General features: G+C 42.9%; 1 protein-coding gene across 3 annotated transcripts in view; it reads right to left on the bottom strand.

Annotated features, from left to right (window-relative positions):
• Positions 1–13,300, bottom strand: part of ST8SIA5 (ST8 alpha-N-acetyl-neuraminide alpha-2,8-sialyltransferase 5) — a 48,648-nt gene extending 35,348 nt beyond the window's left edge. For 2 of the 3 annotated variants that reach the window (XM_075020482.1, XM_075020484.1), the window contains exon 1: positions 6,617–7,387. In XM_075020482.1, the coding sequence (XP_074876583.1) occupies positions 6,617–6,747 (131 nt within the window). In that variant the 5' untranslated portion in view covers positions 6,748–7,387. Of the gene's footprint in view, positions 1–6,616; positions 7,388–13,138 lie in introns of those variants that run through there. The other variant, XM_075020483.1, reaches the window with a different exon arrangement.
• Positions 13,301–14,289: the final 989 nt, after the last annotated feature.

Below are 14,289 nucleotides of genomic sequence, written 5' to 3'. Positions count from 1 at the left end.
CGATTATGTCTGGACCAAATCCAGCGAGTGTAAGAATGATCAGGAAACTCTGATCAGGTCAGAAATAAAAGACCGAGTTACCAGGAGGTCTGCAACACTAGCCATGGAGGTCAGCGGTCAAGAATGGGATCGCTCACAGCTGGGACTGTGGGGGACACAAGTGTAGCACAACTTGAAGCAGGAAGACGGGGTTCTGGATTTGGCTTTATACAAATGTAGGTAAGATTGAACTTTGTACATCCTCATACACATAGAGGGCAAGCAGCTAATTTTTTCAAAATGACATAAAACAAGTTCATGGCAGGTTATAACAGAGATGTTTTTGAAAGAAATGTCATGGGGTTTAAACCACTTTGGATGAAAGGGCTTTGATTCACAGGTGCTGAATTCTGGGCATTGGCAAAACTCAACCATTACTTTGTCATACAGAGGCAACAGATCTGTGGAAAGTGCAGAAAGCAGAGTTAGCCTAGATATCCAGCCAAACACTCAAAAAGAGCTGTTTGCATGGACAGAAGTAGGCCTAGATCCCCACACAACAAAGTTAGTCTGAAGCAAGCTGCTACTGGGTATTATGTGAATTAGAATTAGGATTTAACCGGTGCAGAATTAATCAGTGAGGATAATGGCCACCTTTTGGCTGGTAAACAGGACACCTATGGTTCACTACTTCAGGGCAAGAAGCTTCTGCAGAGCTGCTACAGCCCAACATGATTCAAACCCTAAGCAAACCAACCACTCCTGTGCAGGGTGGGCTTGTGGGAACTGATTTAGGGACAGCCAGGTGGCCACAGCCACAGCAAAAGGGGCAAGTATCTGTAGGTCACTCTGTAGTGACTCACATCGCCCGTGGTTTGAGCTCAGGAAGGACCGTGGTGTAACACACCGGGGAATGAAACACTCAGGGTAATGCAATTTGCACATGTAAAATACTGAAATAACTGACTTTCATTACCTTAATTTACTGTCATCTGGGGAATGGAGAAGGACTGGCAATTCACAGACTAAATCAGCGTTTTTGCCATCTTAACAGAAGAGGTGCCGCACAACAACGCTAGAAATAAAGCAAGTCTAGAGGGAGGAGGGATTCAAACGCTGCCTGTTTTCTGCATCAGAGCCATAGAAAGTACTGCCAGGGAGCACAAGAGGGGAAATAACATATCCTCATGCTCTGGTACTAAATCTTCAGCCACTTGATGCTTTTCTATAAAAGTAAATTAAAATTATGGGTGAGTAAAAAACTCCAAGTAGCAGAAGGTAAGATTTTGGCTTCGGGACACTTTTCACAATAAAAGTCTCTGTTGCAGCCTGTGATAGAGCTGCGGTTGTTTGCAGATTCTTACAGAGCTTTAATTCGCATGCCATGCACTTGTGAGCTCTCTCCTTTTATTTTATGTGGGGAGACAGGAGCATTACGTAAAGCGACCAACAGCAGCAATGAGAAAGGGAATGGGATGACCAGCGGGGGATGATTTTGCAGGCAGCTGAGTTAATCTGTCAGCTCCCTGTTCATTCTGCCCCCTCCATCCCATTGCCATCTCTCCCCTGAGCTCTCTCCCAGCACAGGCTGCAGTGCTCCTCTGACCTCTTGGGGAACTAATTCAGCTCCTTGTCTTTGCAAGGTTATTTAGGCACAATGGGGATGCCAGCACCCCGGTCCCCATCCCCTTGAAATGCTCTTGGGAATACCCTGTAGTAAGAACAGCATCGCTGGAGTCTCAGTTCTCCTGCTATGCTGGAATGGATTCGGTCACTTCAAAGTGGTGGCCATATCCCATACATACACATATTGGTGTACATAGCTTCAAGATTTTGCTGTCTCTTGAAGTTTCCAGTGCTCTTCTCTGAAAAAAATGGACCAAACCCAAAACCTGTGTGGTAGTGCCATCAGGGATTCAGCAAGGTGACTGACAGGTCGCATGTCATTTCATTGGGATAATATTTCACTCTGGTTAGAAACAGAGGGGGCACAGAGAGATGACTCATTAGGTGACCTTCAGCTTACTTCTCTTGGGAAAAATATTTGAATGGAAAGAGACTTTAAACACTGGAATAGATGGTCTTAGGTTACAGTTAACATCTTCACAGGGTGTTATGAACAGGGGACAGGAGCACATGGCAGGTGTGGGGCAGGAGCTGTCAACTGCCATGAGTTAGCTGTAGTTCCTCAAGACCCCAGCTTAGGACAAAATACAACTCAGGCCACGTGCAGGCCTCATGTCCACATTGCAACTATTGCTGTCGCTGGTAGAAGTAAGATCTGATCTTGTCTTATAGCACTGTTCAGACTAAATGATCTCTGAAGGTGTAGTCCAGGTTTATTTTCTGCGGGTTTATTCCATATTTTCCCATACTGTGCCAAAAATGATCATAAGCCATCTTTCTTATATGGGTAAGGAAAGGGGTAAAGATATCTGGGGATTGATTTGCAAGTGTTGAATAAAAGCTGCTTCAGAAATACCAAAATGGTGGTATAACCTGAAGTTATGAGAGTCTGATATTAATTATAGGGTATACACATAAGAGTGATGTTTTATTCTCATTTAAGAAATGTAAAGCTTTCAAATAATGCAGGCTGTCTGCATGGGAAGGTTTGCTGTTTCTTGCTGTGTGATTCTTTGAGTTATTGTACGTGCCCCTTCTGACAGACCCCAGGGTAATCTTTTTTTAAAGTCTTTAATAGCTTTGAAAATGCATTCTCCTCACTTGGCTGGAAAAAAAATAGTTTTAAAGGGGCAGATTCCCTTCTTCAGCTGCCTCTCGCCCTGTGCAGAAGTCAGGTTGTCAAAAAAACAGTATTTAGTGAATTCTCTGCCAATAGAATATCAGTATATAGCTCTGATATTTTTATATTGCCAAAGCAGGCAAGGACTGTCCTATTGATCAATCCCATGCTACAGGTTGGGAGATGAAGACAGGGACCATATCAACATTTTTTACTGTAGTGGCAGTTTCCTGATGTAATCCAGGATTATTCCCTGCTGGCCAAACAAGAGCTCACAAAAAAAGGCCAGCCCTCAGCTGAGCATCTGATTCAAAAGAAAATTCAGCTGAAAGCCGAGCATTGGAAAGATGAGTCAATACAAAAGCAAGCGGCAGCTCTGGATTTAAGCAGAAGTCCACAGCATTTAACCTACTTTAGCAGATCAATGCAGCGGATTTTTAATCATCACATTAATCCTAAAATAAAAATAATTACCCCAGAGATCTGTATTAAAGTCCCTTAATTATATCTCATTTCATCATCCTTTTTACTCAGGATCAGGAGCTACAGAGACCAGAGCTTCCCGATGTCATTCTCCAGCTTGCAGTTTAACTCTCTCATTAGGACTTTAGCTGCTACTGTGGGGATGAGGCATTGGCCTTGCTGAGAGCACCTACAACCATCCCACTTGGGGGAAAACTGAAAAAGTGAAAAAAAAGCTGGTCAGGATTCTGCTGTCCAATGACATGGTACAAAACAGCAGGGGAAGGAGCAGAGAACATTATATGGTGGGTGAAAAATGTGTGAATACCTAGAAATTCAATCTCTACATTCTCTCCTTCTTCCAGAAGTGCCAGGAGCTCATTAATATCTCATTAAGGGGAAAGAGAGGACTTGACCAGAGGCTGGACCCCTTATCAAATTTCACTGAGCAGAGTTTCTTTCCTGGAGCATCCTCTCCTGCCTGCAGTCCTGCCATCCCCACAGCCAGCCTTGGGGAGCATAGCTGTGGAAAAATGCAGAACCACAAGCCTCCATGGCACCCTCCATGGGGAGCTTCAGGTGGGTTTTTATGGCAATAAAACTAGCCCATTCCCTGCTTGTAAGGGCAGGTGGCATGGCACTGCTTACAGTCATCCAGCTAACTTTTCCATCTTTCTCCCAGAAAAGGGTACCTTTGTCCACACCATTTATTGCGACCAGTCCCTAGTCTATGCTGTCCCCTGCGTTGTGCCCAAGCTGCTTGTTTTCAGTCAGATTCCCCCTGCCTTGCTGGCCTTTACCCATTTCCACCATGTTCTTGCAAAGAAACAAGCTAGCCCTGTGTTATATTTAGGCTTAAAAGCACTGTACATTTACTGGAATAGTACTTAAGGGCAATTTTCAGGTTTCTCTAAATACACTAGGGAATTTCTTCCCGCTGCCTTGGGAAGAGGCCCAGAGGCCTGTTATTGTTGCAGATGTTGGGAAGCAAGCAAAGGCTATCATAAAAAAAGCAGCATGTTGAATCCTAGTAAGTAAATGGCTTTAGGTTTAGGCAGCGTCCCCAGGCTCCAGCTTGGCAAGCAGCACCAAATCTATAAATATCCCACTTCCCCTCTGCAAGGATCCTTTCCAAAACCACCAGCTCCTCCATGGTCCCTGGGGGTGCAAGCTAGAACATGTCAAAGGAACCTCACAGCCAGCATCAGCTTCTAACAGGGAACTTAACACCGGAGGTTTGTGAAAGGAAAGAGTAATTAAAGGTTACAGCTACCCCTACACGGAGCGGACTGGCAATCAAATTGCCTGGGAATGGTCACCATAATGTACTGCAGGGCATGAGAGTGAGAGAGGGAAAGAAAAAGTGAAAAAGTAGCTTCATTATAACATTATGCTAACAATGTAGGCTGCTATGTAAATCACCTTTCTGTCATTAATAACTGACAGCCTGAGACTGCCACATCTTGCATTTTCATTTCCATGAAAGATGGGAACTACCACTTCCCAGCAGAAAGGAGCCAAAGTGCTTTTTCCCTGCACTGAGGTGGGGGAAGAGACCCTCTTTGAGACTCTTTCATGTGATTAAAAAAAAAGGAAAAGAAACAAATCATTACAAGCTGGAATAAAAAAAGATTAAATAAACAGTGTTTTCCAGTCAAAGTGACAAATTGTATGCACATGTCCCTGCTTGAGCCCCTTTGATGGCAGAGTGCTCAGAACCAGACTTTCTCCTAGCAAGCCTGGGAATTGGACATCGCCCTTTTTTCATTCCCTGAGGCCCGCTGATGACAGGTGAGGCTCCCAGGGCACGAAGCAGGACAGAGACTGGCCACAGAGATCACTCACTGGAAGAGTTTTAGTTGCATCTTCTCATCATTTTATCTTTACTTTGCCATTTTTCATTCCAATATATACTTGGGATTTATTTTTCATTGCTCTAATCCTGTTGCAGTCATTTCAACTTAGAAAAGCACCTATTGGTAGGGCTGCAAGGCCTCCAGGACAAATGGGAAAAACTGAGAAAATAAGGCAAGATGAGACCTCAACTGGTCATAAAGTCATCCTCTCAACAGCTTGCTACTACCCTTGGCTACCTAACAGGTTCCTGAAGCCCCAAAGATGAAGATTTTATACCTCCTCAGGTAGCCTTTTTCTTTAAAAGTTTCCCTTCATGGTTAAATCCAAATCATCCCTGCTGCAACTTAACTCCATGACTACTTGTCATGTCATGAGTCTTCACAGAGACGTGTTTATTACCTTCCTCTTAGCGGAAATAGTTTGGGGTATTTCAAGACAGATATCATATCTCCCCTCAATTTTCTCCAAGGCAAACAAACACATTTTCTACACCTCTGCTCATTCTTGCCGCTTTCCTTTGGCTCCTTCCGAGTCACGTGTTTCTGGAAGTGAGGTGCCCAAAAGCAGAGAAGAGTCCCCCAGCCAAGGCCTCACTGCTAAGCAAGGCACACAAATTGCTTTGTGGATAAACTACAATGCTCCTGTCTATAGATATTAATATCATACTTGCTGTTCCCCCCCACAGGAAGAAACATTTGCTGATTTGTCAGCAGTTTGCTTGCTCTTGGCACAAGGCAAACAACTATATGAGTTGCAAACCAGGCAAGAACCAAACCGTTGATCTCTTCTGGCAAAATGCAGCTAAATTCCAGTAAAAAATTCCACAGCAGCTGGCTACACCACTGAAACCCACTTACCTCAAAGCATGTAAAAGAAACATTCCCCTTTACAAAATCATACAAGCCATAAGACCTCAAACTAGATTTAAGTAAAATAAACTCTGCATGGGTCAAGGTTAAACACTTGAAGATCCCCACTGGTGTTTGCTGTGAAAAGAGCAGTACCATTTTCAGATCAGAGACTGATGTGCTCTACAACAAAGCAGTCTCAGCAAGTAACTCAGGAGAATACAGCAGTGAAAAAATAAAGTGCTCTCTCTGTTATTTGGAACACTAATGTTGCCACTTTGATTTTAGGAATTGCATCCACATGTTTGTTTCTAAAGACATTAAAGTTTAGGCAATGAGCATGCTACCTTAATTCAACCTCTCCAGCCATTTCAGTTCGAACTTACATAGGGTGAAAAGCCTATATGGCAGGGTCTCATCAGGGGCAAATACTCAGTGGTACAAGTCAGTCTAGCTTAAGTAAGACCTAGATTTTTACAACACCTGAGGACTAAAACACAATCTAAGAAACACACAAATCATTATACTCTGCCTAACGGTCTCCTTCATTAATAATCTAACAGACACTACAGATGCTGGATGCACTTTCCCAGATTGACAAGATATTAATATTGTCAGCACAACACCAAGAAGTGGTTTGAACCGTTATAATGGTATGGCTGGATCTCTGTCTCCATTCAGTCCGATCACACAACTTTTCCTATTCCCTCAAATCCCCCCTTACCTTTTGAGATAGTTTCTCCCATAGAGGATCTGCTGCAGCAAGGTGACCACAGCAAAGGCGCAGATGAATATGAAGAACAAAGTTCTGTTTCCGAGCAAATCCCTGCTTGACGAAGGGTCAGTGTATCCCATCCTTCTTAAAAGCCACTGAAGCTCCGCCGGGTAAAATTCAGTTCATTGTCACCCTCATGCCCTTTTTGCTGGGAAGAGGAGGGGAACACTTGCTGGCTTTTCTGTGAGCAATCCAAGGACAAGGTATCCCATTGTTTGGCCCTGCTGCCCTTTCCTTGCCCCTTTTGGATGTTAGCTCCAGGATTGTGCGCAATTGCTCGCTTCCATGGTAAAGTTTCCAGGAGATTCAGACGTGGGTAACATCTAAAATCATCTTTCAGAGCTCTTTCAGCTCAGGCAGCCTGTGCTGTGCAAGAGGCATTCTGTTCCCTCTAAGCCTCTCTTGAAAACCCGCTGCTAGCAATTATCTACTTCAATCCCATTTTCATATTCCAGATGGGGGAAGCTGCAAATAAACCAGAAAACTGCAGCCAATGGCAAACACAGGGCTCCGGCAACCCGCGTTGGAAACACATAGTCGTCAGCTCTTCTTTGCTTCTGCTCAGTGATTCCAACGAAATGTGCTCGCAAGGAGACGTGACTGGGTGTGCTATTATTGAACAAGCATGTAACGATCATGAGGATTTCATTCAGTCCCCTGCAAAAAACAACAGCAGCAATCTGGTCAGGCTAGCAAGAAAGCTGCATTTTGTGTAGCAGCGTGCCGTCTGTACTGTGCCTTCGGTACTGTAGCATTTGCATGCAGAATGCAGTGCCTTTAGTCATACACCACTCACTATTTGGGCTCCTATATTTCCCCTGGTTATTCCTCCAGAGTAAGCATAAGCAAGGTCACTGTGCATCTCTTCAAGGACAGAGCTCTCAGTTCCTGCATGCTGATTTATTGGAGGCTCTGAGTAGCCTCACAGCCGCAGAGAGGGAGAGTGCCTCTCAGTGCAGGCTCTAAGAACCATTCATTTAAAGAGACAAATATTCTGATTGTTCCTCCACCAGAAACAGTTCTCTTTTGAAAGGGCAAAGCGACAAGACCTTGTCCACGGCCATCATAACTCCTTTAAAAATCTCCCGATTGTCAGGAGAGGCTCAATTCAGCTCACAGAGAAATTAATGGGAGTTTTGTTGCTGATTTCACTGGGAGCAAAATCTGCCCCCAACCCTTAGATTCTTAAAACAAGTTCCAATAAAAGATTTACCCATGAATGAAACATCCTGGCTAGGAGGTTGTTTTGTCCCAATAACAGATGGGAAAAGAATTTTGACAACAAAAAATCCTTTGTCTAAGAGAATGGGAAGATTTTTGTGTGAATACATTTTCCAACAGTTAAATCAGCGTATGCAAAACGTTCTAGTGTGCCAGCAGCCCAGCTGTGCAAAGCAGCAAACCAGCACTGTTGATGCACTTTGTCTCAGCTGTAATTGGTGCTGCATGGGAAGAAGGACCAAAGGTAACTTTGTGCAACCCTTTCAACTCAGTTCCTGGAGCCAGGGCTAGTGCTCAGCATGGCCTTTGGCAATTTAGGTAAGACAATCAAGGGCTAAGGCAGGCTTTGCCTTACCTAATTTTAAGCAACAAAAGTCACAAAAGTATTAAAGATAGGGACTTGTTCACCCCGAACTCCTGCAGGCGGGAACCCCTAGAGGAGACCAGCCCTTTAAACACCCTTGACTTTGCAGAGAAGGTGTAGGAATGTAGCCTCTGGTATGTCCTTCTTCAGTCCCTTTCAAAGTTCCCACACTTGCATTTGTGAACCCTGCTAAATCCTTCGATTATCACCTGTGCATATAAAAAGAGTGGTGATCCTGGGTCAGATCAAAGATTATCCAGCCCAGTGCCTTGTCCTTGACAGTGGCAAGTGATGGATACACAGGGAAATGTAGAAGAGGGCAAGGACAAAATGATACTTCCTTGGAAACACTCTCCTACCATCTTGTGGTTCAGGGTCTTCCTGAACCAGGGGAAGAAAACCAATCTTTTGGTTAAAAAAATAACTGAGTTGGATGCACTCATTTGAACTGTACTGGGAATAATACACATACCAGGGGACTGCAAATTAAATAGCAAAAGCAGTTTGATTCCCTCTTGTCAAAGTCATCAGCTCTAGGGCCAAATATGTTTCTTTTAACGATCAGTTCATGTAAGCCCAAATAATACAAGAATGTTTCCATATAGGAACCATACCATTTAAACGGATCTAACCGCATACCCTTCTCAGTAACAGGAAAAGCAGTATGGCCATCAGAAATCCCAGACTGAAACCCCACAAGATACTACACAAGCAGATTTGTATGGAGAAGCTGTGAGTTAAGGCCAGCAAGGGCAGATGTGAAGGAAAAGGTACTTAATGCTTTGATTTGTTGCATTTTTACAGATAGTTTTGAAAATCCTGTCCAAGAAATTTGTCTCAGGTGCTCCAAGAGTTATTTTAACAATAACCACAAAGTATCAGAGAGTAGAATTTGGCTTCTTAGGACTTTCTATGGGTGTGATGCCAGTTTTGCAGATTTCAATATCACCTAGGTTTTGGTGAAAACACTTTCAGCCTTTCTTCCTCTATTCCCCTCCATTGAATGTGATTTTTTTCTTGAGATATCTGTGCTGTAGTGCACCAAACTCAAGAGCCTAGCAGCCTTTCTTTCTCCTGGACTGATGGTCAGCCTAAGCTGCAGTAAACAGCCCAGAAGTGCCGTGTACTCTCAGTCAGTCTTTGATTTTCTGTGTCCTCTCATCGTTCTCTGCTATGTCAGAGCTGGCCAGAAGATACAGCACCTGAGAGGCCTATATGTAGGAGAGCTGCAAGCCTAAAGCGAAAAGCAAAGTACAAAGATACGTATTATAAGTGGAGAGGGTTTTCTGTGCCAGATGTTGTGCAGACACCCTTCCTGATGTCACATGTAAAAGAAATCTGTTTGCTGCCTTCAGCCCAGTACTACAATAACACTGCAGAACTGGAAGCAGAGCAGCTCTGTGCAAGCATAAACAAATAGGATGTCTATCGAAAAATTTTCAAAGGGTGCTCAGGATTGCCCACAATATTTGTTGTGAGTGAAAACAGTCATATAGCGCATGCAGAAGGGCTGGATGAGCAATGCCAGCACTCATTCCCAGGGCCCCTTTGAGAGTTTGAATTGTCAACTACAGGCCTCCTTGAAAGCATCAGGCCTCTGCAGAGAACAAATTAATTTTTTTTTTAATGATTTTACACCCTGCACTTAAGCAAGCAACAGGCAACAAAAGACCCCCTCCAGAGTTTGAGAAGGGCATGGGGAAAAGGACATTACAGTAAGTTGTGTTGCAAACACAGATTTGCTGGACATGACTGGGCCTCAGGTGCTGTGTACAGTACCGACTGCTAGTCACGTAGGCATTGACTCTGCAACAGGCAATGTAGCTACAATAGCACTGGTAAAATACAGGGAGTCTAGCCCACATCACACTATACTCCAGTCAGCATCATTCCAGAGCACAGGAACCCAGTAAATAAGATCTCTTCCATCACCAGAGGATCAAGTATCACTTAACTAGTATCAGCTACTCAAAATACCTCTTATGAGATGGTGAGAGAGAGATGGATAAGCCGCATGATATGCACAAGCTCAGAAAGGGTATTCCTATATCGTTTCTTGGAGGACAGACTTCAGAGGCTAAAGCAAAAGTGGCAAAATGGAACTGCTCACAGCCTATCATAATCTGAAGCTGCCAGAAGCAGTCAGTCTTACACTTTGCTGGCCTTTATTTGTTGTATGTGAGCTGCTTGCTAAATATCATCAGAGACAATCTCTCACAGGAAACTCCTCCAGCCTGAGCTGTGAGACTCTGAGCCCTCTAACACAAACATGAACATGCTCCAGACAGTGATACCTCCAATGGGAGTTCATCATTTGCTCTTAAGTCCAAATGAAACAGAACTGAATTAAAAAAAAAAAGTTAACATTGAATCTCAAAGACAAAGAAACCTTGGCTAACCACCAAGGCCATGTTTCTGAAGCTCCACACAAGGAAAGCTGAATTAGCAAAAGGACAAAACTTGGTAGGAGTCAGGGTCTACTTCTCTTGTGCAGGGAACAAGCACATCTCTCTCTCTGCTGAAAGGACAATATGCAGCCATTATTTCTAAGCTGCAGTTCATTTTTTAATGCAAATGAAACAGAAAAATTCACTTCCAATGGGTAGGTCTGATTGGGAATTTCCTTAAGTACCTTTCACTGAACCTGTCATTTGAATCAGTGTTTGATTATGCATTCTAATTTCAGCTGAAAGCAAGGGCATTTAGTGTCTCGGATAGCAGGATCTGTCTGTTGGTTGTCTAAATCACAGTATAGGTAACTGAACATGTTAAACTCACAGTATTGTACAGGGTCAGAGTAAAACAAAACATGTTTCACGTCCCCCTTTAGCATTTTTTCTCTCCTGCCTGCTCAGCCACTCTCCACTCCTCTTCATGACTGTTATGCAGATTAAAGAACTTCACACACAGCATAGCAAAATACTATGGGCTGTAAAAGGTTTTAGTAGAACACTTTTTACAACTCATTTTTTCCCCTAATTAAAATTAAATCAAGTCTATTTACAGTTTCTACAGTGCTTGTGTCAACTGCTAGATCCCTGATTTTGCAAAGCACTGGCACATAGGTATATGCCTGGAAGGTTCTGCTGAATATGGAACTCATAAACATACGCTTATCAATATTAATTCTTTTGCAGATATAAAACATGAATTTATCAGCATAATCTAGTGCTTAACACAATGTCTAGACCCCCATCACTGCCACAAATCCATATGTCTTAAACTGGGATACTGAAGGAAGCTGAAAAGATTCAGCTAAGATGTAAACATTTATTTCCTCCTGAGTTGGGCTAAGCCATGAGGAGATGACAATGGCTACTTTGGCACCAGGCCTCCTACCTGTGGAGCTGCCTGAATTGGAGGAAGTGTCCCGAAGATAACATATGGTCTCTGCACTGAATATACACTACATCATCTATTGAATCATGACCAGTTTCCTTCCAATTATGGGTCACATAGGCACTGGGGGAAAAATGACCCAGTGCATAAAATACCCCTTTTTTACACTGCTGACACCATCTCTGTTGGAAAAGGAATTAGGTCTTCCTCTTGCTGGCAGGAAGCTCTAATGTAGAGGCTGCCATGTCTATAGTGCTGTACATTTACTATTAACAGTTCCTTATAGCAGGGCTTGCTAAAACATATAGCAAAGTTCAAAACTAAGCTGGGCTCAATGCTAGGGACAGCCTTGCTTTCCCAGTGGTGTCTCCAGACTGCTAGAAAACACAGGAAGTTTAGCGTGATTATTATGATCCTGTACAGGCTCACAGCAACCCTGCAAATAATTGAGAATGATGGAAGCTCAGTTTCTCTGCAGGGAAAAGGAAATAGGACCAAATTGCTTTTACAGGAATCATCTGTTAGAAGCATTAGTTTGATCTCAGAGCACTGCATGAGAGCCCTGGATTTAGCACCAAATCAACAGGACTGAAATGTTAGCACAACCATGCAGGGGTCAAAGGGTTTCCATGGCCAACACTTGCTCTTAGAATAGGAACATGATCCTGCCTCTTTCCAAAGCAAGTTATAACTCCCACCTAGTTCATCAAAACCACACCTAAAACCTTCTAGTGAAAGCCCCGAAAGTGCTGGAGTCAATGGAATTCACTTTACAAGTTCAATGGCAGTTGCAAGTTTTGATACTTCTTTTTGCTGAAAATATTCTAGCATTAACACTACAATGAACAAATATTTCCCATGGTCAGAATAAGGATCACACATTATCTAATGCTGAAAAACCCAATTAATAATTATTTTGCTATTTTAACAATATATTTTTACAACAAAAAAATAAAAATGTTAATCTGAGATATTTTTAAAAAACTATAATATGGCATATAAGGTTAGACTTAATTCACAGAGACAATGAATCTGATCTTGGAATAGGTTTTGCTGTGTCAGTGAGTAGTACTAATCAGAATGGGGGTAAATATGAACAAGAAAATATTCCTCAATAATCAGCTAATTAAGCACTTCAAAAATTTTACACTATGCTTATAATCAAGATGCAGAAGAGACCTATTATAGAAAATTATTTAGGAAAAGTTACCTTTGCCTTTTTACCACAGTTCTGCATTGATTTTGCATTCGAAGGAATGAAGTATATTCCTCTTGAATTAACTGTCAGCTTCAATTCACACTAACTTTCAAGCAGTCCAGACATTCAGCTTTCAAACCATTCTTCATGATGTCCTCCTGCAGCACTGATTACATTACTAACTACACACTGTAGGCAACAAGTGTTGTCTTGGGTAGTCCACCTGTTTACCTCAGTTACTGTTCTAGGCAAAGCCAATATATTTTCAGACACATCATGATTTTTTTTTAAATAGTCCATGCTTAGTTCAGTCCATGGCAAAAATTATAAATAAATAAAAAAAATCCACCTGGCTTCTGCAGTCTTCAGAAATCCCTGCTCTTCCTGAAATATATTTTATTTCGCTCTTCCAGCACTGTGGAACTGCTCACTGGAAATCTGGACAACTAACCCTAAAGAAAGAAATCTCTATCCTTACAGTACTGTGACTAGGCACATCTTTCTGCCCCTCCCGTGAGAGTGTGGATTCAGCTTTTAAGCTGTGCACAGTGTCCGGTCTAACCTGCATGTGGTTACAGAGATGGCTATTAATAAAACTGGCGACCCTTTCAAATTCCTTCCTTTGGATCTGTGATCTGCCATGAATTCCTGGGTCATGCTTATCTGTATTAGGGTAGCAAATTGAGACCACTCCTGGAGCAGGACTCTGTTAGACACTGCAGCTGGGCATTAGCAGAGCCAGTTCTTGCCATGAGAATTTACAATTTAAGCAGGCAAGAAAGAAAGGTGAGAGGGGGATTTGTTAGCCCCTTTGACAGAGAGCAGGAATTGTGATTTAGAAGTGATGTTTGACAGCATGCAACTTGCTCAGCTTGCAAACATGTACTAGGATGCAAACCCAAGGTGACGACAGTCCATTTTTCTGACAAACAAGTCTGGGAGTCCCAAGGGGACAGCCAGCAACCCAGACCAAGAAACTCATCCGTAGACAGGGTGTGGATCACCCCTAACCTCTACCAGCAGTTTGAGCTTTGCTGGCTTTGTGAACATAAACATCACAGCACCATCACAGGCAGTGCTGACTTGGGCACAGAGATTGAGGGCCACAGCCAAAATGGTATTTAAGCATCTTCCTCCTCTTGAAATTTTGGGAGTTAAATGAAAATCCTTGTTTCCCTCTTGGCTACAGTGAATTGTCCAGGGCTACGATTCAGATAAAGACTTACAGTGAGATCTTAAACCCAACTGAAGCTTGGGGCTAGCTTGGGAGTTGTTCCGACCTGAACATGGCATAGCCCTTGGCGAAATTGCAGCTACCCATGACCCATGAGCCCCATTATACTGGCATGAGTCTACTCCCCACGCTGAAGGTAGTGATCCATGTTTTCCCTGCTCGCACACCCAAACATGCCATGAGTACAGCTGACATACTTTTAAAAAGTATAATTAGTTATCATTAATGAATGTCTGACCAGACTTCCATCCTCCACAATATACTGC

The sequence above is a fragment of the Buteo buteo genome, chromosome Z (genome assembly GCF_964188355.1).
Source record: "Buteo buteo chromosome Z, bButBut1.hap1.1, whole genome shotgun sequence".
Taxonomy (NCBI): domain Eukaryota; kingdom Metazoa; phylum Chordata; class Aves; order Accipitriformes; family Accipitridae; genus Buteo; species Buteo buteo.
This window is presented reverse-complemented; position numbering and strand designations above follow the sequence as displayed.